The sequence below is a fragment of the Pleurodeles waltl genome, chromosome 9 (genome assembly GCF_031143425.1).
Source record: "Pleurodeles waltl isolate 20211129_DDA chromosome 9, aPleWal1.hap1.20221129, whole genome shotgun sequence".
Lineage (NCBI taxonomy): Eukaryota > Metazoa > Chordata > Amphibia > Caudata > Salamandridae > Pleurodeles > Pleurodeles waltl.
Genome location: NC_090448.1, coordinates 121,198,304 through 121,222,830, shown reverse-complemented (window position 1 = coordinate 121,222,830; position 24,527 = coordinate 121,198,304). Strand labels below are relative to the sequence as shown.

General features: G+C 40.8%; 1 protein-coding gene across 1 annotated transcript in view; it reads left to right on the top strand.

The window, feature by feature from the left end:
* The window catches only part of LOC138259000 (inter-alpha-trypsin inhibitor heavy chain H3-like), a 554,189-nt gene that overhangs the window by 181,393 nt on the left and 348,269 nt on the right, over positions 1-24,527 (top strand). Inside the window, exons 6-8 of the mRNA XM_069206373.1 lie at positions 2,874-2,984; positions 3,417-3,542; positions 14,274-14,390. Of these exons, the coding sequence (XP_069062474.1) occupies positions 2,874-2,984; positions 3,417-3,542; positions 14,274-14,390 (354 nt within the window). The remainder of the gene's footprint in view (positions 1-2,873; positions 2,985-3,416; positions 3,543-14,273; positions 14,391-24,527) is intronic.

Below are 24,527 nucleotides of genomic sequence, written 5' to 3'. Positions count from 1 at the left end.
ATTATTGCTTAACTGCAACACGGCAAAGTTATTTTAAAGTGGAACTTGCACCACACATACATACTTGTGTGCGTGCAACATTAACTACAACACTACCACATTTTCTAACCCTGCAAAAAGTTGTGCTAAAATGTACTTTAAAATCATACATCTTTGATGGCATAGAATTGTGAGTTCAAACGATGAGGTGAGAAAAATTGTGTTTTTGTACTTCCGTCTTTGTTCCTCCGTTTTCAATATCGACCGAGATATAAATAATGGTAGGGCTGGTCCTAAAATGAATTGAACAGGTGAGTATATCGAGTTTTTTTTTTCACATATTGCATATTTTTTCAACATACAGGAAAGCATTTAGCCAACATTCACACTGTACAAAGGGGCAAGGGAAACTGATATAAATATTGGTTATAGCATAGGAAAATAACAATGATTAAGGAGGTCTTCATTATTCACTTTAAAAGAAGAGAACATGTAACACAAAACAATTACACTGTAAGTAGTCAAGGGTTCAATCAGTGAGGGGTTGACTCGTTTCAAACTATTTTAATTGGACAGCCCTCCCCGGGACTCATACTAATAATTCTATTTGATAATGTTATTTGGCACATCATAACATCTTCCCTCTTGTAAAATTCCTTAATTATGAAGCATGTCAGTACCTCTCGAGAGACACCATTCTACAATACCGCCAAACCTTCCTTTTCCACGTTTTCTTAGCAATATGTGGATTCTGCCCACCAAGTCGCTCCCCATTCAGTAACTTATGGGATAGGAGAATGCACATGTAAACCTTCCTTTTTGTCTGTGTGAAGTGAAGTCAGACCTTGTTTCTTCCAGCATGGTAAATCTACTTAGCTGATGAGCAGGTGAATGACCGAGTCCTGAATAGGTAATGTAGTAGAAGTCTGCAGAAATCGTAAACTATGATGCATCCTCCACTGTAGTGGCATGACACACAATATGGAAATTTGATTTGAGTGCCCTGCAGAGCCCATAACTGACCTGAGGTTTACTTACATTAGGCATCAGTATGGCTTCCTCCTAATACCTATGTAATCAGGAGGGTGGTCTGGAGAAGAATCTCTTTACCCAGACCACACAGTCCAAGTGATAATGCTTTACATGCCAACTCTTGAGTGTGCTGTGTCACACCCTGTGTGGTTTGGCCAGCTATGGCATATGCAGCCATCCTAAATCCATGGCAACCAAAGAGCAGTAAACTAAGGCTCATATTTATGGGAAAATGACGGAGTGCTGTGCTATGTCATTTTCACAACGCAGGGATGTGCCGTATTTAAGTGAATATGGCGCATCCCTATGTTGTCCCCTGCGCTCATGCTTAATTTAGCTGCCAAAGCAGGCATCCTTGCACCATCGTGCAAGGATGTCTGTGTTGAGGAGTGTGATTGTTTATGTGTGGGAATGTGTGCCTTCCCGCACATAAACAATTATTTCTGGCATTTTGCTCTTTCTATGCGCTGCCGAATGCAGCACGCATAGAAAAAACAAAAAATGAGGAGGAATAAAAGTATTCCTCCTCGTTGCACCTTGCTAACATCACACATGAGGGTGGCGTTAGATTTTGACCCTGCCCCAGGTTTACAAAATCTCATAAATCTGAGGCAGTGTCAAAATGCAATGGATGTTTCTGTGGCACACCCACAGCAACACCCATTGCACACCCCTCAGACGCAGATAACTGCGTCGGAGGGGCCCATATTTACAAGGAAGTGTAATGCCACGTTTTGTGGCATTACACCACTTGTAAATATGGAGCAGATATTAGTGCAACTGGAGCGTCACATGAATTGATGATCCAGTGGCAGTAGGGACTCGTAAATATGCCCCTAAGTTTCAGGTCTCGGCTATAGACAGTATTGGCTGTCTGTCTGTAGACCTGTTGCTTACATAACATAACATGTATTGAGAGAGCACAAAATATATGCTTAGACTGAGATTTGGACAGGCCACTTGCCAATGATGGCTTTGCTTACCATCTCATTTATCTGTACTAATCTTATGCTTAAAAACTTTGCTAGATAAGCAGACATTTGAGGTGAGCAAATTTAGAGTGTCGCTGGTGTTGCAGGGCGCTCCTTACTAGAGCAGCTCTCCACCTAAAATTGGGAACTTCCCAGAGTTCTCCTTTGTTTTTTGCATAATTTATGCGTCACTCTAACCCTGAAAGGGCCTTGGTTGGATATATATATATATATATATATATATATATATATATATATATATATATATATATATGAGCCTGTATGAGCCTGTATGATTTCTGTTCACAAACTATACAAAATGTAAATATATTGACAGTGTTTGTATTCCCTGTTATTTTTTGTCTTTACTTGCAGTTACTATACATTACCATTCAGGGATTCAATTCACAATAGGAGTAATGTGTCTAATTTTTGGTTCTAAACCAATGTGGTAATGACAGCAATTTCATGAATTAAGACTCTAATTATTTTCTTATATGCCTCCTACCACCCTGCTAGCTTTGATGTTACTGTCTGGAGAGCAATTAACATTTCAATTGTTATAAGTAAACTCCTATTGTTATGATGTACACAAAAAACGTTCACATATACAATTATTTTTTTATTTACTGATAGGATTGTTGATGTGCTTGCACATAAATTCAATTGTATGCAGTACAATTTTATGGTTAAAACAATTAGCAAATGAAACCTATCTAGAGCAGGAAATTGAGATGCAGAACACTTTATACCTTTTCTTTTATAATGTATACCTTGGAATCATAGTCCTTTTTCGTGAGGTTCAACACAATCTATTGAATGAGCGCACAGCTATCAAAGTAATTTCGCTTTCATTTGATCTCTAAATATTTTTTCCATTAAATATTTCAGATTGAAGCACTTATTCATGAACCCCAAGGAATCAAGTCTTTGGACGCTCATGGAACCTTCATCACCAATGATTTGCAGGAGATCACTAAAACATCTTTCTCAGGAAATAAGGTTCTCTTTCTGCTTATAGTAAATGATTTAGAGATTCTAGTGCGAATAATTGGAGCAGGATTCTGTAACTTTTGTCCCGAATAACCGAATCCATTCCAGTGTAGCAAGATAACCATGTAAGTCATTTCCATTCGAGGAATGTAAACAAAACTCATTTATACAGTCAGTGTCTCTTCTAAAAATCTGGTATGATCAACCTCTCGTATCAATATTCAATACAGTTGTAAACAGATACCAGTACTCAGCTGGTTGTTAATCATTGCTTCATTTATCCTGGGCTGTTTATTCATGAGATGCAGGAAGTGGTGCTGACTTGATCAACTTATGACAGGTGGCTAACAGGTATTGTCGTTCTCAATTTTCCACATAGATTGCACTGCATTTTTTATGGTCTTTCTTTCCTTGTCATGTTCCATAGCTTTTCCATTTTAGGGTCATGTGTCTTTCAAGCCATCAATTGACCAACAGAGATCATGCGCAAATTGCTCCACAACATTGTTGGATGGAGACTTCACAATTTCTTATGATGTCAACAGAGAGTCACCAGGAAATGTACAGGTAACCTTCATTTCTGTAGGGCACTATCATTTTCCTATATTTATAAATATTCTCCACAAAACCCCTTTGCTCCCAATACCATAACTAATAAACTGTGAACAACTACCAGAAAATGTGAAACATCTAAGTATGCTTGAGGAGAGAAGATTAACTGGCACATTTACTTACATTCCACAGAATGCCGGGCACTTACAAAGTAACTGTGTTCCTTTGTGTGGAAGGGACATTGCAGAAATGTGCCATTTCTTCTAGGATATATTGCATTTCTGATGTCCTCTAGCACTTGTTAACTGTTTGCTGCCTATCACCAATGCAGGCACCAGTGCACCATGGTGTAAGGATGTCTGCGTTACATGAAGGAATGTTTTCTGCAGCAAAGAATATGTTCCTGCATAAAAACATCCTTAGAGGCAGTTTCCTCTTTCTAGGTGTGCTGCAGAATACTTCCTTCTGTTGCCAAACCTTGCCCAGGTAAAGTCCTGGTGATTGAACTCTGTTCAGCAGAATTGTTACTGACTCCTATCGATAAATAGACGCATTCAGATTTTGTTTCTTGACTTGTTGCGCTCACATCTCCCTTCCACATTCCATTCCTGGTTTCCCTCCATATGCTTACTGACTTCCATAATCTTTTCTTCTCAAGGGACCTTTACAGCTTTCCATTCATTGGTGGTTCTCTTGAACCCTAGCATCTGTTTGATGACTCACAGCTGACTTACCTCCAGCACCTGTGATCCTCCTCTGAACTTTCAGCTATCTCTACCTTCTGGTCATAATCTATACACTGACTTTAAGCGATTTCAACAGTTTCTACCGAACCGACATATGTACTAATGGGTTGGTTCACAAAATACCGAATCACAGTGGGCTGCAATTGGACCTATATCATGAAAATTAATGTGGTAGGTTACAAATTGCAACCCACTGTGATTCACTACCATCCCAAGGATGGTGGCCTACTGGGGTCACCATACCACCATGTCTGTAATTGCTTTAAAAAAAAAAAACAATTTTTTAATGCAGTGTCTTTTCCTTAGAGGAACCATGATGTGTATTAAAAAATAAAGAACTATTTTCAAGTCTATTCAGGGGTCACATGGACCACTGTCTTCTCCTGAAAAATGATTTTGGACTCTTTATAAAGGGGAAGGATTTCTCTGGGTATCCTTTCCCAATTGTGAATAGGTGACCACCTCCTTTGAGGTATCAGTAAAATACTAATGTTTTGTGACCGCATTTTTCCTGCAAAACATTAATCCATACCATACAGAATAACTATTTGGAGGAGAGATCCTAAATATGCCCCTTCCAAATAGCAATCACTTATGATTTCCCAAACCATTTAGCTATTCCGTAACTTGTTACTGAATCGCTTAGTGGGTTTAGTACATTCGAAAAACACATTTCCTTGTCATGAACACTGTGATTTAGCAAATTGCAGGGCTTGCAACAATATAATGTGTCAGTACATCTGGCCCTGTTATCCTTTTTACTTGTTTGCCATTTCCTATTTTGCTTCTTTGGCTTATCTGTTTCTGTTCCTTGCTGTATAGTCTCTTTTCCGTCTTGTATGCAAACATTTCTAGTGTGGTCTGTATTTTCCATCCTGCACTTGTTAGTGTGCGGAATTGTTAGGCATTCATTATGAGTTTGTCAGGAAAGAGTGAGTGTTGCACCTGGCCCTTTTTGCAGGGTCATCCCCAATCTTTTCGCCTCCTTCCTCATATGTTTTCTGACCTGTTTTTGTTGGCTTTCGGACTCTGGGCACTTTACCACTGCTATCCAGTGCTAAAGTGCATATGCTCTCTGTGTAAATTGTATTGGTGATTGGGTTTGTCATGATTGGCATATTTGATTTACTAGTTCGTCCTTAGTAAAGTGAACTTGAGGTGCATAGGGCCTGTAAATCAAATGCTGCTAGTGGGCCTGCAGCACTTGTTGTGCCACCCACATTAGTAGCCCTGTAACCATGGCTCAGACCCGCCACTGCAGTGTCTGTGTGTGCAGTTTTCAACTGCCAATTCGACTTGGCACGTGTACCCACTTGCCAGACCTAAACCTTCCCTTTTACTACATGTAAGGCACCCCTAAGGTAGGCCCTAGGTAGCCCATGGGCAGGGTGCAGTGTATGTTTAAGGTAGGACACATACTAATGTGTTTTATGTGACCTAACAGTGAAATACTGCCAAATTCAATTTTCACTGTGCAAGGCCTATCTCTCTCATAGGGTAACATAGTGGCTGCCTTTAAATATTGTTAAAGTGCAGATTCCCTTTGGGAGCAGATAGAAATTGGAGTTTAGAGTCTCTGAACTCACAACTTAAAAATACATATTTTAGTGAAGTTGGTTTTTAGATTGTTAGTTTGAAAATGCCACTTTTAGAAATTAGGCATTTTCTGGCGTAAACTATTCTGTGACTCTGCTTGTTTGTGGATTGCCTGTCTGGGTCAGTTTGACAGTTGGGCTGTTTGCGCCTCTCTCTAGCCAGTGACACAAAGGGGGCTTGGGTGTAGTCTGCATATCCTGATGAGCCATCTGGCTGGGAGAGAGGGGGGTGGGCAGACTGTGCCCTGCCCTCACACAATGCAGTCTCCAACCCCCTGGTGTGAGTCTGGGGCCTGGCCTGGACAAGGAAGTATCTTGCAAACACTTGAGACTTTGCTTTGAAGTTTGCCAACTTCAAAGGCAGAAAGGGGTATAAGTATTAGACCCAAAACCCTAGAGTTTTAGAATCTTTCTGGAATCAAGAGGTACCTTTGCCAGGAGAAGAGCCGAAGAGCTGGAGAAGGAGTACTGTCCCTCTGCTGTGTTGCTTAGCTGGACTGGCCTGCAGTTGCTGCTTCTGCCTTAAAAGAGTGCAAAGGGTGAACTTTGCTGTGTATCCTGCTTGAGAAAGTTCTCCAAGGGCTTGGAGTAGACCTTACCTCCTGTTAGAAGTCTCAGGGATATCAAATAATTTAGTTTCATCTGCCTACAGCACTGGGAACTGTGTATTTTGTGCTGCAACAGAAGAAAAACGATCCCAATGCCATCAACGACACAGCTGGCCTGCACCATGATCTGCTGATGCCGCACGGAGTCGCATTTCCCCGTTTCCCACTGCGATACTGATCTCACTGATGCCGTCATCGGACAACTTCACTGAGCCGCTGCTCGCATTGGGACCTGTGGGCCGCGCACTCCGACATCGCCCGCTGACACCGCAGCCTGAGCATCTCTGACGACGACGCTCCTGCTGACATCAATCCCGCTGCCTTCACCATGGCCTGTGGACACCGCTTGTGAGGAGCATAAAGCACCATCCCATCCAGCACCGCAGCTCCGTTCCACTGACACCAGCTCCATTGACTCCAGTGTCGTCTTCAGGCATCCCTGCCTGCACCGTGGCCTGTGGACACTGCTTGTGAGGGTCACGAAGCACTGTCCCACCCTGCAACGTCGGCTTGGGCCTACCAATGACAGCACTTCAGCAACGACGTGACCTGGTGACATTGCACGTCACACCTCCCCACTTCACACCGCAGCCCTGCTCTTACTGATGCCACTGGATGCCTTCACTGAGTCACTGCCGGCACCGTGACCTGTGGGCACCACACATCGCATCGTCCCACTTTGCATCACTGCCCAGACACCATCCACGCCGGCGCTCCTTACTTCATCAGCCGGGAGTTTGATCTGCAACGCGTGTGACTTCAAGGGCCCGATTGCTCCCGCACCGACTCCGGAACCAACACCGCATTGTCAACGATGCCGCTCTCAGGAGCTCACTGCAATGATCCCAACGTCCTGCAATTCCAGGGTGCCGTTTGCGGGTCTTCCTGACACCGTAGCTGGTCCGCGGCGCCGCGGCCGGCCTGAACTGTTTGTTTTGTTGATCACAACACTGTGATAGCCCCAGGTCGAGCTATCGACTTTAGGAAACTCTATTTTTAAGTTAAATCTTGCAAAATTCATAACTTTATTACTGTATGCCAGATTTTTATCGTTTTGGTCTTGTTTTATATAGATACATATTGGCTATTTTTCTAAAACTGGTGTGGTGTTCTTTTGTAGTGTTTTCACTGTGTTACTGTGTGTTATGTGCAATTGCTTTACACATTGCTTCTGAGATAAGCCTGGCTGCTTGTGCCAAGCGCCCAAGTGGGTGAGCAGGGGTTAGCTGAGTAGGTATCCTGACTAGAATAAGGGTCCCTACTTGAACAGGGTGCAAACTGAGTGCCAGCTAAAGACCCCATTTCTAACAGTGAGGTATTTACCTGACTCAATAAATACCATTTCCCCATGGTAAGGTATTCACCGCATGTGGGAAACACTAAAAAATGGCATGTTTTTAACCCCTTAGCTGCTTGGCCTTTTCCCCCTCAGTGCTGAGCTCTTATTTGGCTACTTGGGGTAGTTCACGCTTAGGCTGCCATAACTTTTTGTCCACATAAGCTATGCATGCTAAATTTGTGTACTTTTTGTCCAACATCCTGGGGATTCTAAAGGTACCCAGAGTTTGTGGGTTCCCAGGAAGGAGACTGAAAATTAGCCAAAAAACAGTTAAAATGTTTGTTTTTTGGGAAAAATGGGAAAAAAGTGCTGCAGAAGAAAGCATCTGTTTTTTCCCCAGCAAATGGGATCAATGAAGGATTTGTGGTGATTAGATCACCATCTCCAAGCTTTCAGGAACAGGCAGACTTGAATCAGAAAACCACATTTTTCAAGACAGTTTTACTGAGACATACCGTATTTTACTATTTTTTGTGCTTTCAGCCTCCTTCCAGTTAGTGACAGAAATGAGTGTGAAACCAATGGTGGATCTCAGACAGCTAAACATTTCTGAAAAGTAGACTAAATTATGAATTTAGCAAGGGGTCATTTGTGTAGATCCTTTGAGGTTTTTCCCATAGAAAGTAACCGTTCAAATTTAAAAAAATTGAAATAGAGTTGAAAAAAACTGCCATTTCTGTCTCAGTTTTCTTCTGTAACTTTTTCCACCTATGGCAGATTTTTGAAAGCAATATGCCATTATGTCTGCTGGACCCTTCTGGTTGTGGGGATATGTAGGGTTTGTAGGTTCATTAAGAACACAGGGTACCCACAGACAATAAATGAGATGCACCTTACAATGGGTTTTCATTGTATACCTGGTATACAGCAATTCTTTCTGTAAAATATAAAGAGTGAAAAATAGGTATCAAGGAAATCTGTGTACTTCTGAAATGGATGCAAGATATGGAGTTTAGAAACAGTGGTTATTTGCACATCTTTGAATTTGGGGGTACCCATACTAGCATGTGAATTAAAGGGCATTTCTCAAACTGACTTCTTTCTTACACACTGTCTTACATTTGGAAGGCATAAATTTAGAGAAAGACAATTGGTAATAACACTTGTTCTTCTATTCTGTCCTCCTCCAAGTCTCCTGATGAAACTGGTAACTCACTTGTGTGGGTAGACCTAGTGCCCGTGACAGGAAACGCCCCAAAACACTATGGGGACACATTACATTTTTCCAATTGAAATGGACAAGTTTTTTGCAAAGTGCCTATCTGTGGCTTTTGGGCTCTAGCTCAGACGGCACATAGGGAAACCTAGCAAACCTATACTTTTTTTAAAACGAAACACTCCAGAATTCATTTAATTTCATTAGCTTTATTTCGGTCAGTATAAATACCATAAAAGCACATCACATTTGACAGTTTCATAATTAAAAAAGGACAACAAACTACATAATAGACAGTTTTAGTCATAAAGGATTAAAAAAGAGAAAAGAAGTGTTTGGATATAAGCATTTCCCTACTGTAAAATCGCACCTTATTATAGATTTACGTAAAAATACATAGTAGGTATTAAAATCAAATACAGACCTGGCCAAACATATCAAATAAAGAAACATTTCTATTTAAAAGTGTAAGAGTATCTGAACAAAACAAGTAAAAAGGGCGAAGGGGAGATGCTTCTAGGCCAATTAAAATAGTGAGTGCATACAAAGATGAATTCATCAATGACTGGTCCCCACGACCGTTGTTGACTTTTCCTCTATTTTTTTGAGCGTGTTCAATCTAATATGCCAGATTGAATCTAAATATTTTGCCAAGCAGCAAACCACTAAAACAGATGAGTCAGATTTAAAAATTCTCAGAGCCAACAAACAATTTTTAAAACCCATTTTCCTGCATAAAGGAATGATCCAGCGGACTCTTTGTTTGTGGTATGCGGGGCATTGGAAGAGGATGTGGGTTATAGATTCATCTCTGGCGCAGCCCATCGGACACATATTGGAAGTGCAGCTAGAGTTAGACCATTTATATGTAAGGGTACGCAGAGGAAGAGAGCCTACCCTAAATCTAATATATAATGCACGAACGAACGGAGAAGAAACTATGTCCATATATTGTACAAATTCGTAATGGCATTTGAATTGTAGGAAATTGCCCGTCATGGAAGATGGCGAGACAGCAGACAATTGTGAAAGTTGGACATGGAGCCAAAATGCATCCTTTAATACACTCCAGAATTCAGAATAGGGTAACTTGTGGGGCTCTCACCAGGTTCTGTCAACCAGAAACCTCAAGATTTGGCAAAAAAACACTTTTTCCAACCATTACAGCTATGGAAAGTTCTGGAATCTGAGGGAAGCCACAAACTTACTTCCACCCAGCATTCTTCCAGGTCCCCCGATAGAAATGCTACCTCACTTGTGAGTGTAGACCAAGTACCCGCAACAGGGAAGGTCCCAAAATCTATTGTGGCAATAATGATAACTAATCCTGGGTTCAGGAACCATTTAGGGAAACCCATCAAACCCATGCATTTCTGAAAAGTAAACTTGAAGGGGAGTCCAGGGAAGTATCGCTTGTAAGGATTCCCCAAAGTTTTTTTCCCTAGAATGCCTGCAAATGTAAACCCTTGAATAAAAACAATATATTTCCTTGCATTTCTGTGTCGTAAACTACATTAATATGCAGTGATCCACAAACTGCTTACCATTCAGCATTCCTCAACTTGTCCGAATAGAAACACTACCCCACTGGTGTGCCTGGGCTTATTGCCCATGACAAAAATGGATCTCACAACGGTCAATGGTAGTGCTTACATGAGGGTTACTGTTGACCCTGAGGAGATCCATTTCTGATGCTCTAGGCGCAGGCACACAAGTGGGGTAGAGTTTTTATCAGGACAATTGGGAAATGCTGAGTGGTAGGAATTGTGTGGATCTCTGCATATTCTTGTAGTTTGCATGACAGAAATGCAAGGAAAAATAGTGTTTTTATTCAATGTTTCACCTTTGCAGGGTATTCTGGGTAGGAAAACCTTGGGGAATCCACACAAGCCACACCTCTGTGGACTGCCCTGGGTGTCTAGTTTTCAGAAATGTCTGGGTTTAGTAGGTTTGCCTATATGGCCCCCAATCCTACGTCCCAAAACTCAGGTGCCTGACTTGGAAAACAAGTTTTTTTTGTGGATTGATAATTCTGATGTTTCCACAATATGTTTTGGGCCCCTCCTGTTGGAGCTCTGTGAGGAGATGGGGGTTAACCAAAACCTGCGAGTCGTCCACTGGTGTGCCCCAGAACAGGGCCTTATCATGCCTCCATGATCCCTCAGAAATTGTTCTACATGCAAATTTGTCTGCTACACAATTTGCTGAAGGGAGTCAACATCAAAAAAGAGATGGACGTAGTCGACTGACAAAACGTTGGCCGTATTGACTTTACATCCAGCGTCACCAGTAAAAGATGGAATATGGGGCTAAACTAAATTGGGGGGCTGCCAAGAGAGCACTCTGTCTGTGCTTGTTACCACATGCACCTGCTCTCTTGTTTGGGCAAACCCACTGTTGTTCCACTACAAACCCTGTACTTGCGAAGGGACAGCACGACTGTCCTCATCTTCTCCCTCAGAATCACTGGGAGGGGTGTCATTGGATGGGACTCCGTCAACTGCAAAATCACTCCCAGATTCTGCTCCATTGTCATCTCCCTCAGATGCTGTCTCAGTATCTGCTGTCTCAGCCTCTAATCCAGCCTCAGAGCTGACAGCTATAACCCAAGTTACGCCTTCAGCAGCAGTAATCCAACAAGACACCGTCTCTGCTACTGGCTAAAATGTCCCTCTAAAACACCAGCCTACATAGGTGGCGGATATGGTGACAAAATTGCTAGTGGGTGTGTGTGTGTGATGAGTGAAACAGTAAATGTCAGTCACCTTACCTTCGCTTCTTATTTCAATCAGCAGGCCCTCTGAAGACACTGAAAAAAAAAAAAGACACACTATCACTCCTTCTTGCCACATACCCATCAACACAACCTTTAGTGCTGGTGGCACCTAGTGCAACAAGCTTTTTTACAGCTCCCCCCCCATGACCTCATCCTAGGATTCCCTTACTACCACCCAGCAAAATTGCCCTTCATCTCGCTATAGCCCCCTGGCACATACATTTCTTTTGTTTTAGAGTGCAGGTAACGGCTGGCATATACATATATATATGAGAGAGAGAGATTTCTCTCCCTCTATAGAAAGTCTCTCTCTTTCTCTCTCCCTCTATATATATATATATATATATATATATATATATAAATATATATATATATATATATATATATATATAAATATACACATACATATATTTTGTTATAGCTGTGTGGTTTTCTTGGGGGGCGATTATGGCCCAGGGAAACCATACATCTATTAAAAAAAAAAGTCCCCACAAGGGGGTCAGCCCTGCTCATGAGCGACAACCTGTCAATTTCTTTCTTTCAAATTTTTTTTTTTTTTTCCTTTTTTAAAATGGGAAGGGGGAGGCGGCCCATTTTCATAAGGGCCGACCTCCCAGTCAATTACCTTTTTTTATCATTTTTAAAAAATATTTTTTACCCCTGAGGGGTTGCGCCCCCCCATGGGTAAACCAACTTTTTTTCTCTAAAATAACTTGCCCATTTTCAAAGGGGGCACCTACCCCCCATGTGTGATCCCTGGTGTCTAGTGGGGTTTCCTGGCCGTGGATCACAGTGTGGTTGAGATCCACGGCCAGGAAACCATTTTAGGAAGGCCTCATCTGAAAGGGAAGAATCTCCCCTTTCAAACAAGGCTTTCCTGAAAGGTGGAGAGGCCCCTTATGGCCAGTTTTCCCTACCAGATCAGGAAGCAGCCCTACCTGCTGCTTCCTGCTCCATTGGGGAAAACAAACTGTGACGTCAGCGCGCCGCACGTCACAGATGGGCAGGTGGGGAGATTCGGGGGAGACACAGAAGCTCTTCCATATCTAAGGGGGGGTTTAAATTAAAACTGGAGGATGTTTAAAACCCCTCTCTGGAAATAGCCAATCTTCGTGGCCTGCACGAGGGAGGTTGTGCATGTGTCGGCCATTGGCCAACACTTACACACTTATGGGGTTAAAAGGAAAATGGAACATAATGTGGAGAATTGTTTTATACATGCCAATTTCTGCATGTCTCGGCTTTTTTACAGTCTTTTCCTCCCAATAGCTTTCAGTGCGCTTGATCTGTCAGAATTTATCAGGAAAAAACTGTGAGGGTGTGACAATTATCAAAAACTCGTAATTCTGATTCCTGTGTAAATATGTCCTTGCGCATGAATCAGAGTTTAGGGTCTGATTTAGAGTTTGGCAGAGGGGGTTACTCTGTCACAAATGTGACAGATATCCCGTCTGCCATAATACAATTCCATTATAGCCCATGGAACTTGTAATATGTGGACGGGATATCCATCACTCTTTTGTCGGAGTAACCTCTCCGACAAACTTTAAATCAGGCCCTTAGTATTTATCTCATAATGAGGGCCTGAGTCAGGGTTCACAGTGTTTCTACTTCGGTGTGATTAGTTTCAGTCCTGACCTTGAGTGTGTGTCGAATCCTTTGTGCTCTACTTCAGTGTTCCTTGATCTCCATAAATTTATAGTCTAGTCCAGTTGCTCTTCTTAGAATTTAGCCCTGCCTTTCCCTGAGCCCAGTTCCTTTAATCAATGTTTCCTTCTCTACTCCTTTTTATTGTCTCTTGTGTTTGTGTTAAGAGTGTTAAGAGCTTGATAATTGTTAGCTAGAGTACCAGTGAGATTATAATGCTTTGTGCGCTTGCACAGAGGCTTACCCAGCACTCTTCTTCCATAAGATCTAATGGTTGCCTTGCAAGAATCTGTGAGTAAATACGAGTAAGATCTTTTTCAACTCACAGAGAGACCACGTTACACAGACTGTATAAACTATCCCTTATGATAGTTTATCAATCATTTTTTCTGTTGTGTACCTTTGGAGTGCCTTCCTATTGTCTGTGGCTCAGTGTCAACTATGACTGTCTAATTTTGCCCTTGCTGAAAATACCCAGTTCAGTTCTAGTGTCCAGGTCATAGCCTGTTCAAGTTCTCATTTCTGTCTTGTCTTTCTCCTTCCAGACATTCAAGACTCCATTGTGGATATTAAACATGTCCTCCAGAATTACCTTGTTGTTGCAGAGAATAAACTCTCTAGACCAACCTCAGCAGGGTCAATGACTAGCTTGTACCATCATAATGAATGACTCACTACCCTCTTTACTAACCACTGTTATGTTCCCATCACCTACTAAATGACCAACACGTTCTCCGGTGCTGCTTTTCAGACTGATATTCATACATATTAAACAAAAATACATCATAAAAACAGGGTATTTATTGATTCATCATAAATATGTTATGTTTCCTGTAACTAAAATGTAGTAATTTCGTTTTTCTTTATATTTACTTTTAGATTGTAAATGGATATTTTGTTCATTTTTTTGCGCCTGTCGGTCTTCCAACTGTGCCAAAGAATGTTGTCTTTGTCATTGACAGAAGTGGATCGATGAGTGGTCGCAAGATGGAACAGGTAACTGGCACATCTTTAAAATGTAAAGTAAAAATGATTACAACAGCAAGGGGTTCCCATTTAAAAACACAGAAATATACCGGGGGTAAAATTAATTGTTACGAATGGTATTTCCACTTGAAGTAATGGGGAATTGCCTGGTGTTCTGGTAATTCTGTGGTCAGGAAAATTTAGAGTTTTTGCAAAATAAAATGCCAGAATCAGAGTTTCTGCATCAATTCCTGCATGTTTCCCCCGATGTTTCACAAAGAGACTTCTTCTGCTTTTCGAAGCCCAAATTTCAATTTCTAGCTCCATAATGTAGAACTAGTGTTATCAGGCACATTGCAAATTTTTGATATTTTTTTTTCCATTTTATAAATATTTATGTTCCTTAGCAATAACATGTCTCTCAAACTGTAGTTGTCTTCAGCTCTTTTCTCCATTTATTCAGGGCAGCCAAGTTGCTGAAAAACAACTGAATTTCTCAAACACAGTCTGTTTGGGTTTAAGTCCTGTAAAAGTGACGCAAACAGACAAATTGTCACCTATGAGATTCCATAGTTCCATAGTTGAGCCCAGCTGCGGCTCCTCTGCTAAGGCGGAGGAGCGTCGTCCCACTGCTTGCAGTGGAAGGGAAAAATAACATGATAATAACGGAGTGTTATTATCATTTTATTATTAGCTGAGCCAGGCTAGGGGGGGGGGCTGGAAGAGGAGTGGTGAGTGCACCAGTAGTGCACATGTCTGGCTGGTCCAACACGGCCAGCCAGACAGACATGTGCACTTTGCATTTCTCCTCCCGGCTGGATTGCAGAGCTGGGAGGAGAAAGTGCACAAGGTTCCACTCTCTGTGTGAGCACAGAAGCAGGCCGCTCACACCAATCACAATGCTGCTGTCATGCTGATGACAGCAGTGTTGTGATTGGCTGAGGGGAGTCTGGGAGCCTGTGTGCTTAAAGGTGCGGATGGAGGAGACTAACCCATCTCCATTTGGAGAGGTAAGTGTTTTTTTTACATTGTATTATTTATTTTTTTATTCTCTCCCCCTCCACCCCTATTCAGTGGCAGCTGCCACTGGTTGAGCCTGAAGCTGTTTTCAGAAGCTCTACTTTCTTGAACAGTTGATGAACAAGTGTTTCCAAGAACTGCTATCTTTACTATATCGCAAAGAATGCGGGTTAGCCCTGAGAAATCAATAATGAAGCAAGTGTTAAAAAGCAAATAGGAGTGCAACCAAGTGAGTAATGGACAGTCAACCTTCTATGTTTTGTATACGGCTTTTTAGAGATTTAAAAAAATTATACATTTGTTAATGACAACCTGTTCATTTCTTTTAAACATGCCTGCTTCTATGGAATGCATTTTATAATTTCATAGTCTGTAAAAAATGATCTTTATTATGCAGTTCTGTCTATCCATTGTGACTTATTACTGTCTCATATTATTCTAATCTGGCTAGCAGCCAATATCTTAGATACGGATATTTATGATATTTAAAGACATTTCCACTGGATGGTAAATCAGATTGGGGTTCTACTTTGGAATAAAAAAAGTTATTAGGAGCACCCAATCAATATCTCATAAACTGGAGGTCCCGTTATCCTAAAAATGATTACTATGGTCTATTAATTTCTGGAGAAATAAAGTTTTATCAAAAAGGTTTATCCCATAATGGGACAGGTTAATAAAACTCAGTCACTTTCAACATTTTAACCAATGTGCAATGCATTTTTATATAATCCTTCAATACTCAACATCATATTTTCATTGCGTGTTTTGAATATCCAAACTTAAAGAAATACCATTGTAACCCATTTAACTTACAATGGTCTTTAACAAAGTGTGTTACATGTCTCTTGCATGTTTTAGATACATTTGTATAAAAATACCCTATTAATGCTACTACTTTCCTACTTTCGGTAAATCCAATTTTCAAAGTAATTACATCTGACAGTTTCTTAAGGTTAATCTTGTTTTTTTCCCTGGCCCATATACATTTTATCACTGCTTAATTTAGGTCAGTGAAGAATTATCTTGAGTAAGTCTATTTAGCCTAAAATTGTGTATGGCATTTGGTTCCAGACTTCAGCTGGCTCTTGATTTGTCTTAAACATAGGGCAGAATTTCACCCATTAGGTTTGAAAATATAAGTATTAGTTTGATCTTTTTGCACTCTTCGAAACTGTCTTTGTCTGTTCAAATGACAAATTGTCCTAAATTAAAGCAGAACCGGAGCTTTGAGAGTGGAAATCCCTGCCTTGTGTCTTAGCTAATATAAATTTCTTTGCATCAGAGATCATTCAAAATTGGACACATCCATGCCCTGATGTATAAACCTGGAAATGTACCTAACGAAATGGGTGGGCTATCTTTGTTCTATTTTGAATTCCCATACTAAACCCTAGTTCAACAGGTGATAAGCCTTCTCTTTTTCTAAAAACACAATAAGGCCACAAGCAGGCTTGTCTAAGCATAGGAAATCTGAGGCGCCAATTCGTGGCCTGACAGGAAACCACGCACCCACCAGGATCCCGAATACTTGGTCCAGTTGAATAGCAAGATTTTTAATAAATATCTTCGAACCAGTACTTGGAGGCTACAATGTATTGGATTTTTTCTGAGGTTTACAAAAAACAAAGTTGCTGTTGTTAGAGTTTTTGAGGTACTACTTTATGCTCCAAATATAATTATACAGAACATCTAAGGGGCATATTTATACTTGTTTTGCGCTGAATTTGTGTCATTTATTTTGACGCAAATTCTGTGCAGAACTAACTTCATATTTATACTTTGGCGCTACACCCGTATAGTGCCAAATTTATGGAGTTAAAGTCATTTTTTAGATGTGGAAACCTACTTTGCGTTAATGAGATGCAAAGTAGGAGTTCCCATGCAAAAAATTACTTTATGGCCTTAGCGCCATATTTATCCCCCATGCTAAAATCATGCATGGGAGGGGTCAAAAAATGGTGGAAAGCACCATTTTTTAAAGCCTGGGTCAGGGCAGGCGGTAGGGGACCTGTGGGCCTATTTACATGGTGGAACACCATGGAATAAGCTCACAGGTGCCCTCCCCAGGTCCCAGGGACACCCCCATCCACACCAGAGGGACAGCAGAGGGAGATCCCATCCCAGGTAAGTATAGGTAAGTACAGGTAAGTATTTCTTTTTTTAAGTGCCATTGGGGGCCCTGAATTGGGCCCTCTACATGGCACTGGTTGCAATGGCCATGCCCAGGGGACCCTGGTCCCCTGTGCTGGCCATTGGGGTGGTGGGCATGACTCCTGTCTTTTCTAAGACAAGAGTCATGTGGTATGGATGGTTTTGCATCAGAAAGTGACTCTAGACAGGTTAGAGTCATTTTTTTTACTCTAACCTGCCAAATGTCATTTTTTGGTGCAAAACACCCTTCTTCCATACCGCCAGCCCCACCCGACTAACGTCATTTTTTTTCGCTAGCCTACCCTTTAAACCGGCTTCCACCATTCCATAAATATGGTGCCCGGCTGGTGCACAGAAATGGTGCAAGCCGGTGCTAAACTTTTTGGTGCAAAACTGCGTTAGTGCACCAAAAAGTATAAATCAGGGCCTTGGTGTGAGGAATTGGCTTCTCTATGAAAACTTTATAATATTCATTCCCATCAGGACTGGGCCTGGACTATTTGATCAGAATTGATTTAAGGAACTTCCAGACCTTGAAAAAAGTTACCTATGCTGAAAAATGTGGTGCTACAATTTTCTATATATAGCTTGAAAATGTAATAATGAAAACATTTTGTAACTTTATTAGTCCAATAGGCAAGCTTCAAAGGTGAAGGCATTTGATCTTGCAGACATCTAGTAGACCGGGTCAAGAGGAGGAGACCAGTGTTAGAACTAGTTTTCCAGTGGGCATGTAGCCCACTGGTAGCCACACTCTGAGAGTGGGCTACCATGCTCTTCATGACCAAGGAAGGGCTGTGCCATGTTGGATGGGGCAAAAATGGGGCACTTTGGTATAGCCAGGTGCCACACGACACAGGACCTGCATTACTAGAGAGTCGGGGACCCAGCATTCCATTGGCTAGTGACTGTGTGGTCCCCTCAGGCAGGTTCCGGGGATAAAATAGGCACCCTGGCACCCTTACCCTTAGTATATGATTGGAAAAGAAAAGAGCACGGAAGAGGGCTTGTACGTCTGGCTTTTGATTACACATAGAGAGGCTGAACCACTGAGAGGACTGTACCTACTGCACTTTTGGGCTTGTGAGCTGGGATCATGCCTGTGGCTCCTGACCTCGTGTAACTTGTGACTCCAATTTGGTGGTTGGTCCCCTGGAACCCACTACAGGGACACAAAAGCAGAAAGCCCAATTTAACAAAGTGGTAGCCCCAGTGGAAGCTTCACTGCTACCAGTTTCTGGGTGCACCAAGAAAGGAATCTAAGATAGCCAAAGTCTACACCCAAGACTGACGGACCTGGGAGAGCTGACAGTGACTGGATTTGTTGGACTATGACGGCACAAGCCCCCACCAAACGTTTTGCCTCCAACCACGGTGTATCGTCGTTAGTAGTACAGCCACAGTTGTGTAACTACTGCAAGACAGAGGACTTCAAGGAACATTGATCTAAGGGACCAGGTTCGCCCCACATCACCCGTGGACCAGGGAACCAGCACAGAGACATCCCCGTTGACCCACCACTCCTGAACATCCTTCTGAGCATCACTGCCTGTATCCCTCCACACAGGACCACTCTGTTGTTTCCTATGGCGGTCTTGTTCTAAAGTTGGGAACTTGCTTTCAAAATCATTCTGGGGGGCCAAGTAACTGTGCAAAGTATCATTTGGACCCCTAGACCTGACCCTGTTGGATTTCGTTGCCCACGCCGGGCTGGAGTACTCAGACTAACTTTTTTCAACTTTCCAAAAGTTTTCAAACTTTCCATTTGCCAATACTTGTTTGCGGTTGCATTTAAATGTATTTAAAAGTTTTAAAATCTGTAACTCCAGAACCCTCCTGCCAATTTAAATGTTCAAATTCATAAAAATTCACAACAATGTGCTCTGTTTTTGTAAACTGTTGTCAGTCCTCTGGTGTTTGCTTTCTTATTTCGCTATATGTTCTGTTAAATGCTGTACATTAATTTCCTTTAATGAACCTTACTGCTCACAATCACAGCTACCCAGTAAACAATCCTGTTCTTTCCCACAAAGGTCTCTGTGAGTGCACTCACGATAAGATTATATATCCCTATCATATATTACACTCGGACATTCACACTGTTCATGATTTTGCAGTGGAAAAAGTTGGATAGGTTGTCACAGAGTTCTTAAAATAGGGTAATGCCGTTAATGTAGGCTGTGGGTATTGTGAAATCTTTCAAGATTGAGAAGATTTCTTAGCTGCTGTTGAAGTTCCTTTTAATGCATCCAGCTAGTGCTCGTTTCTTGGTTTCTTTTGGTTGTTGGTGTATTTTCTAAGTGCAACTTTGATTTTGGCTGAGTTGGTGTCTTTGTGGCTGGCTCTCTACTTTCTCTCTAGTTGTTAGCATTATCGTTTGGTGTCCATGAAGTCCTTTGTGTACCAGTTGGCTTCCTTGTTGGATCTTCTCTGTTTGTTGAGTTTGATAGGTGTGAGGGAGTTGATGTCCTTGTTGATGTCTGCAAGGTTGGGTGGGTCTGCGTGGCGGTCGTTGAGGCATTTTGCTTCTGAGATTTTACTCCAGCTGCAGCTGGATAGGCTGATGTTGTTGGCTGATTTGGACTGTGGTGTGTTGATTTGGAAGTGGATAATGGATTGGATGGTGAGTGAGGTGGAGTTGAACTTTATGTCGTTGGAGGTTGTGGAGATGGGGTCCAGTGTGTGCCCACAATTTGTCTGGACTTTGTGATGAGTTGTGTTAGCCCTACATTGGCTTTCCAGGAGTACTGATGAGCGGGGTATTCTGTCTTCCAGTGGAAGTTGATGTCCCCAAAGGTAAGAAGGCTTTTGTTTCTATGGGTAGAGGGGAGATGAAGTGTGAGGTTGTTAAAGGTGGCTCGTGGTCCTGGCTGTCAGAAGGTGATGGTTCCCTTAAAGGTGAAGGTTTGGCAATTTGAAGCTTGAAGTGCAGATGTTCCATGAACAGTTATGGAGCAGATAATGGAATCTATTTTGATGATTCTGAGTCCCCCTCCTGGCTTCTAATGGCCATAGTGTTTTGCAATCTTGTAGCCTGCTGAGACTGCCTGGCTATGTTGGGTGCTGATATTGTGCTAAGCCAGGTTTTCTTGAGTAAGAGAAGGGCCTGTACATTGTTGTTTAGCAAGTCCCAGATTTCGGTTACATGTTTCCTGAGAGGGGAGGACTTAAGTAGCATGCATGAGAGTGGGTTTTGGGGTGTTGGTTTGCTTTTGGGTGAAGGGTTTAGATGGGAGAGGGGCTGGAATCAGTGCAGGATGTGAGGGTTGGTAGCTGCTGGTAAAGCAGCAGGTTAAGGCTTCTACTGTAATGTGTGTGCATTGCTGGGCAGTGGTTTGGCTAGAGTTTCTTGACATAGGCATTGTCCAAGCACAGAAAGCTATGGATGGGCTTTCCTTTGAACACCAGTGGCACTTTAAAGTAGGTCCTGGGAGGGTCTGGGGTGGTGGGCAGGACTGCATGGCAGAGTGGGGAAAATACATAGGGGGCAGGAGGTATGGATTGGGAGAGGAGGGAGATAGAAATAGGAAAAAGCTGTTGCAGGACATGGGGGGCCATGAGCACACAAAGGACGGGATCTAAAAATCAAAAAGGGGTGAGAGCAGAAAAGAGCTTAAGACAAGAGCAAAATGGTCAGGAAACTGGAGAGGAAGAGAAAAAGAGCTAAAAAGCTAAAACAAATATCTAACACAACCTCAGAATCTGGCTGTAACAGAAGGGATTGAGCAAAAGAGAAAACAGCAGAAAAGAGATGAAAAAAAAGCAGAAAACGGGGTGAAAGCAGAAGAGGTAAAGCAAAAAGGGCTGCAAGGAGCTTAAGCAAAGGTAAAAATAGGGTGAAAGGCACAAATCTGAAGTGAAAAACGGCCTGAGTGAGAAAAGAAAATAGCTTGAGAAGTGACACAAGGTAAAGGCTGACCAAGATATGAGAGAGAAAAATGCGAGAGTAAGAGAGCTCTAGAGAGAGAGCCAAATGAAATGAGACAGAGTATCAAGGGAGCAAAGCCGTATGCAGAAGGGCCTTGGACTTGTTGGAGAACCAGTCAAATTGAACTGTGTGTGGGGTGGCGGCTTGGCCTAAGCTCCATTGCTACACGATTTGAGAAATCAGTATTTGGAAGTGATGGTCTGAACAGGGTCCCTGTAAATAGTGATGCCTTAGTGTTTATCTAAATCATTTAACAATTCAGAAAACCTTTTCAGAATCATTAATTTGGTTTAGTACATCACAAAAAAATGTTTTAATGGTTGCAAACCCTCAGATTTAAAGAATCTGTGGGTTAGTGGCTGGTAAAACACTCTGTACATCAGTTCCGTAGCTCCCTCTTTGTACACCCCTGCTGGAAATTAGCAGCTGCTGTCACTTGCTCTCTCTCATAAAATGTGCTGTCTTCCAAATCGTGGTCACCTTGTTGGCATCTAACAGGCGTGCTTGTAAATGGTAAACATATTTGTTAACATTTAGAATTTTCAGGTGCTTCTCATGATATATTACATAACCCCATAATACAGTTTCTAAGCAGTCCAAAACAAAAAAGTATTTTTGAAATATCTTGATTGTTCTTAAGATATGTCTTAATACAATTACTTTTTCTCTAGTAATCAGTATTCCCTGTCTGTATTGGCAGCAGTCTCTTGTTGATCTGCCTAGGTCAGTCTGCATGACTTTGCCACAGTGGCATGAAAAAATTACATTTAGCCGAATGTCACCAGAAATTAGAAGTAAATCCAATCTCACTATGGTTAAATATCCAGCACTCTCTTTTTCTGATTTGGTTGAAACAGATAAACAGTCTCTACATTGTGAGGTTGACATTTTAATCTTAGCTAAACATTTACTACAGTGTACTATGTTAGCTGCATCAACAGGGAGAATTACAGAGAATCCACCAATAGTTATTCAACCAGAACACTGACAACCAAAATATCTCCTGACAATAATAATGTGGTCAATATATTGTGACTACATAAATATTGTAATAAAACATCTTGAAGGTGACTATATCATTTTTTTAGTTTGTTGCAGCACAATTAGTGTATGAAATATTGTTTATTATATTTTGAGTATATTGTTTTATGTATTTTATATTTTCATTTCTTTAATTATTTTATTATCAGTTAATTTTTAAAAACATTATAGTACTAATAATTTCACGTTAATTGACAAAATATGTTAAATATGCCACTTTAAATTGTTATTTATGTGTTTATATGTCTGAATATTTTTATATTATTCTAGTAAATTTAATTTTAGTTGGTGGTATTACTTGGGGGATAGGCTGTGAGTTTTTCAATGGCTATATGTTAATAGATATTAAATGTCTAGTATAAGAGTTATTTAATATTTTATATTGCAATATTTTTGTTTTTGTAATTATTGTAAGTATTTTCCGCTTATTGGGGATGGGGCTTTATTTGGGGATAGATTGATGGTCTTTTTAAGACAATAATTATTAGTATTTATGGGCTGATTGGTGTATTATTTTTGTTAATTTGTAAAAAGAAAGTGTTCATTTTTATGTATTGATTATTGATTAATGTATTCATACAGTTGTTTTTACCTTTGGTATTTTATTTGGGGGAAAAATAAAGAATGACTGGATGGTTTGTTTCTTCATGATAATATTAAATAATAATTAACAATGAAAAATATAGAAATGTTTCATTATTTTGGGATTGTGTAGTGTGTTTCAAATAGTACAAATATTTTCAGTCTTTTTCATTTTAGGTTGTTATGTATGCTTTTGAGGGAATTGTTCATTAAAAACACTTCATTAGTTTGCAATTATTTTTACAGCTACGGTATATTTGTAAATTTGTCATTGATCAATTTTAAAGTTTTATTGATATTGCAATATTTGTTATTACAATGAAGTTAATTTTTAATTGTTAATTTATTTTTATGAGTAATTTTAATTTCTTTGTGTAATATTATCCTACATTTTGATCAATGAATATTCATTTGAAGTATGTACTTTTTATTATGTACACTTTTTAAATTTAACTGATTCACAAAATGAGTTTTTAAAATAATTAATTAATGGTCTTAATTGAGAGACTGGAATAATTAAGTCAATGGAGTGTTTTAACTAAATGCAATTTCTCAGACCTTTGTAGGTCAGTAGGTTGAACATTGAATATGATGACAGAAATATTTGCACTCTGTCAGTGTTTGTTGGACTGGAGTTAGAATAGCAAACATAGCCCACACCCACTCCACAATATATGCACTTTCCCCACTCTTTGACAGTTTTAATGAGAATAGTAAATCTATCCCATCCCCATACACTGTCCAAATATGATCAGTTTCCCAACTGTATGTTGGATTGCAGTAAGAATAGTAAGTCTACCCATTGAAAAAGTGTGTCATCACAATGTTTTATGTGAACTTATACAGGTGGTTCCTGAACTGTGCACACTGGGAAAGTGCTGTCCAGTCCCCTGTCTGAGTCCTCTCACCCTAAAACATGACGTAATTGGTTAACTCCTAATTGGCTAGTTTGTCTTTCCCTTAAGGCCATAGAATATAGTGTAGGAAATTCATTATTGACAATAAAGTTAAATATTACCTGAGGACTGTAGCATGTGTTATGCCATCCACTGTGTTGACCACGTTTAGTTTGACTGCTGCAGCTTTTAAACCTATAAGTAGACCTTACTGACAAAATATCCCTTTTCAACAGGAGAGAATCCTACTTTTAAATATTATGCAAATCTCCCCTAAGGAGGCATTGAAGCCAACACAGGGAGCCTGGTATTGTATTGCATTGGTATTGTTGCTTTTTCTATGCGAAATGCCAAAGTACAAATAAAGTGCTGCTTTTGTAACTTTGGTTGAGTGCATACAGCCACTGTTTGTAATTCACATAAAACATTGATTCAATGGTGAGGTTGAATTTTGGATAAATATGCAGATGACTTGGAAGAACTTTTATTTTTCCTGCTTTAAGCTCCAATTGACTAATTAGCATTAGACTAGCCTGCAGTCACTAA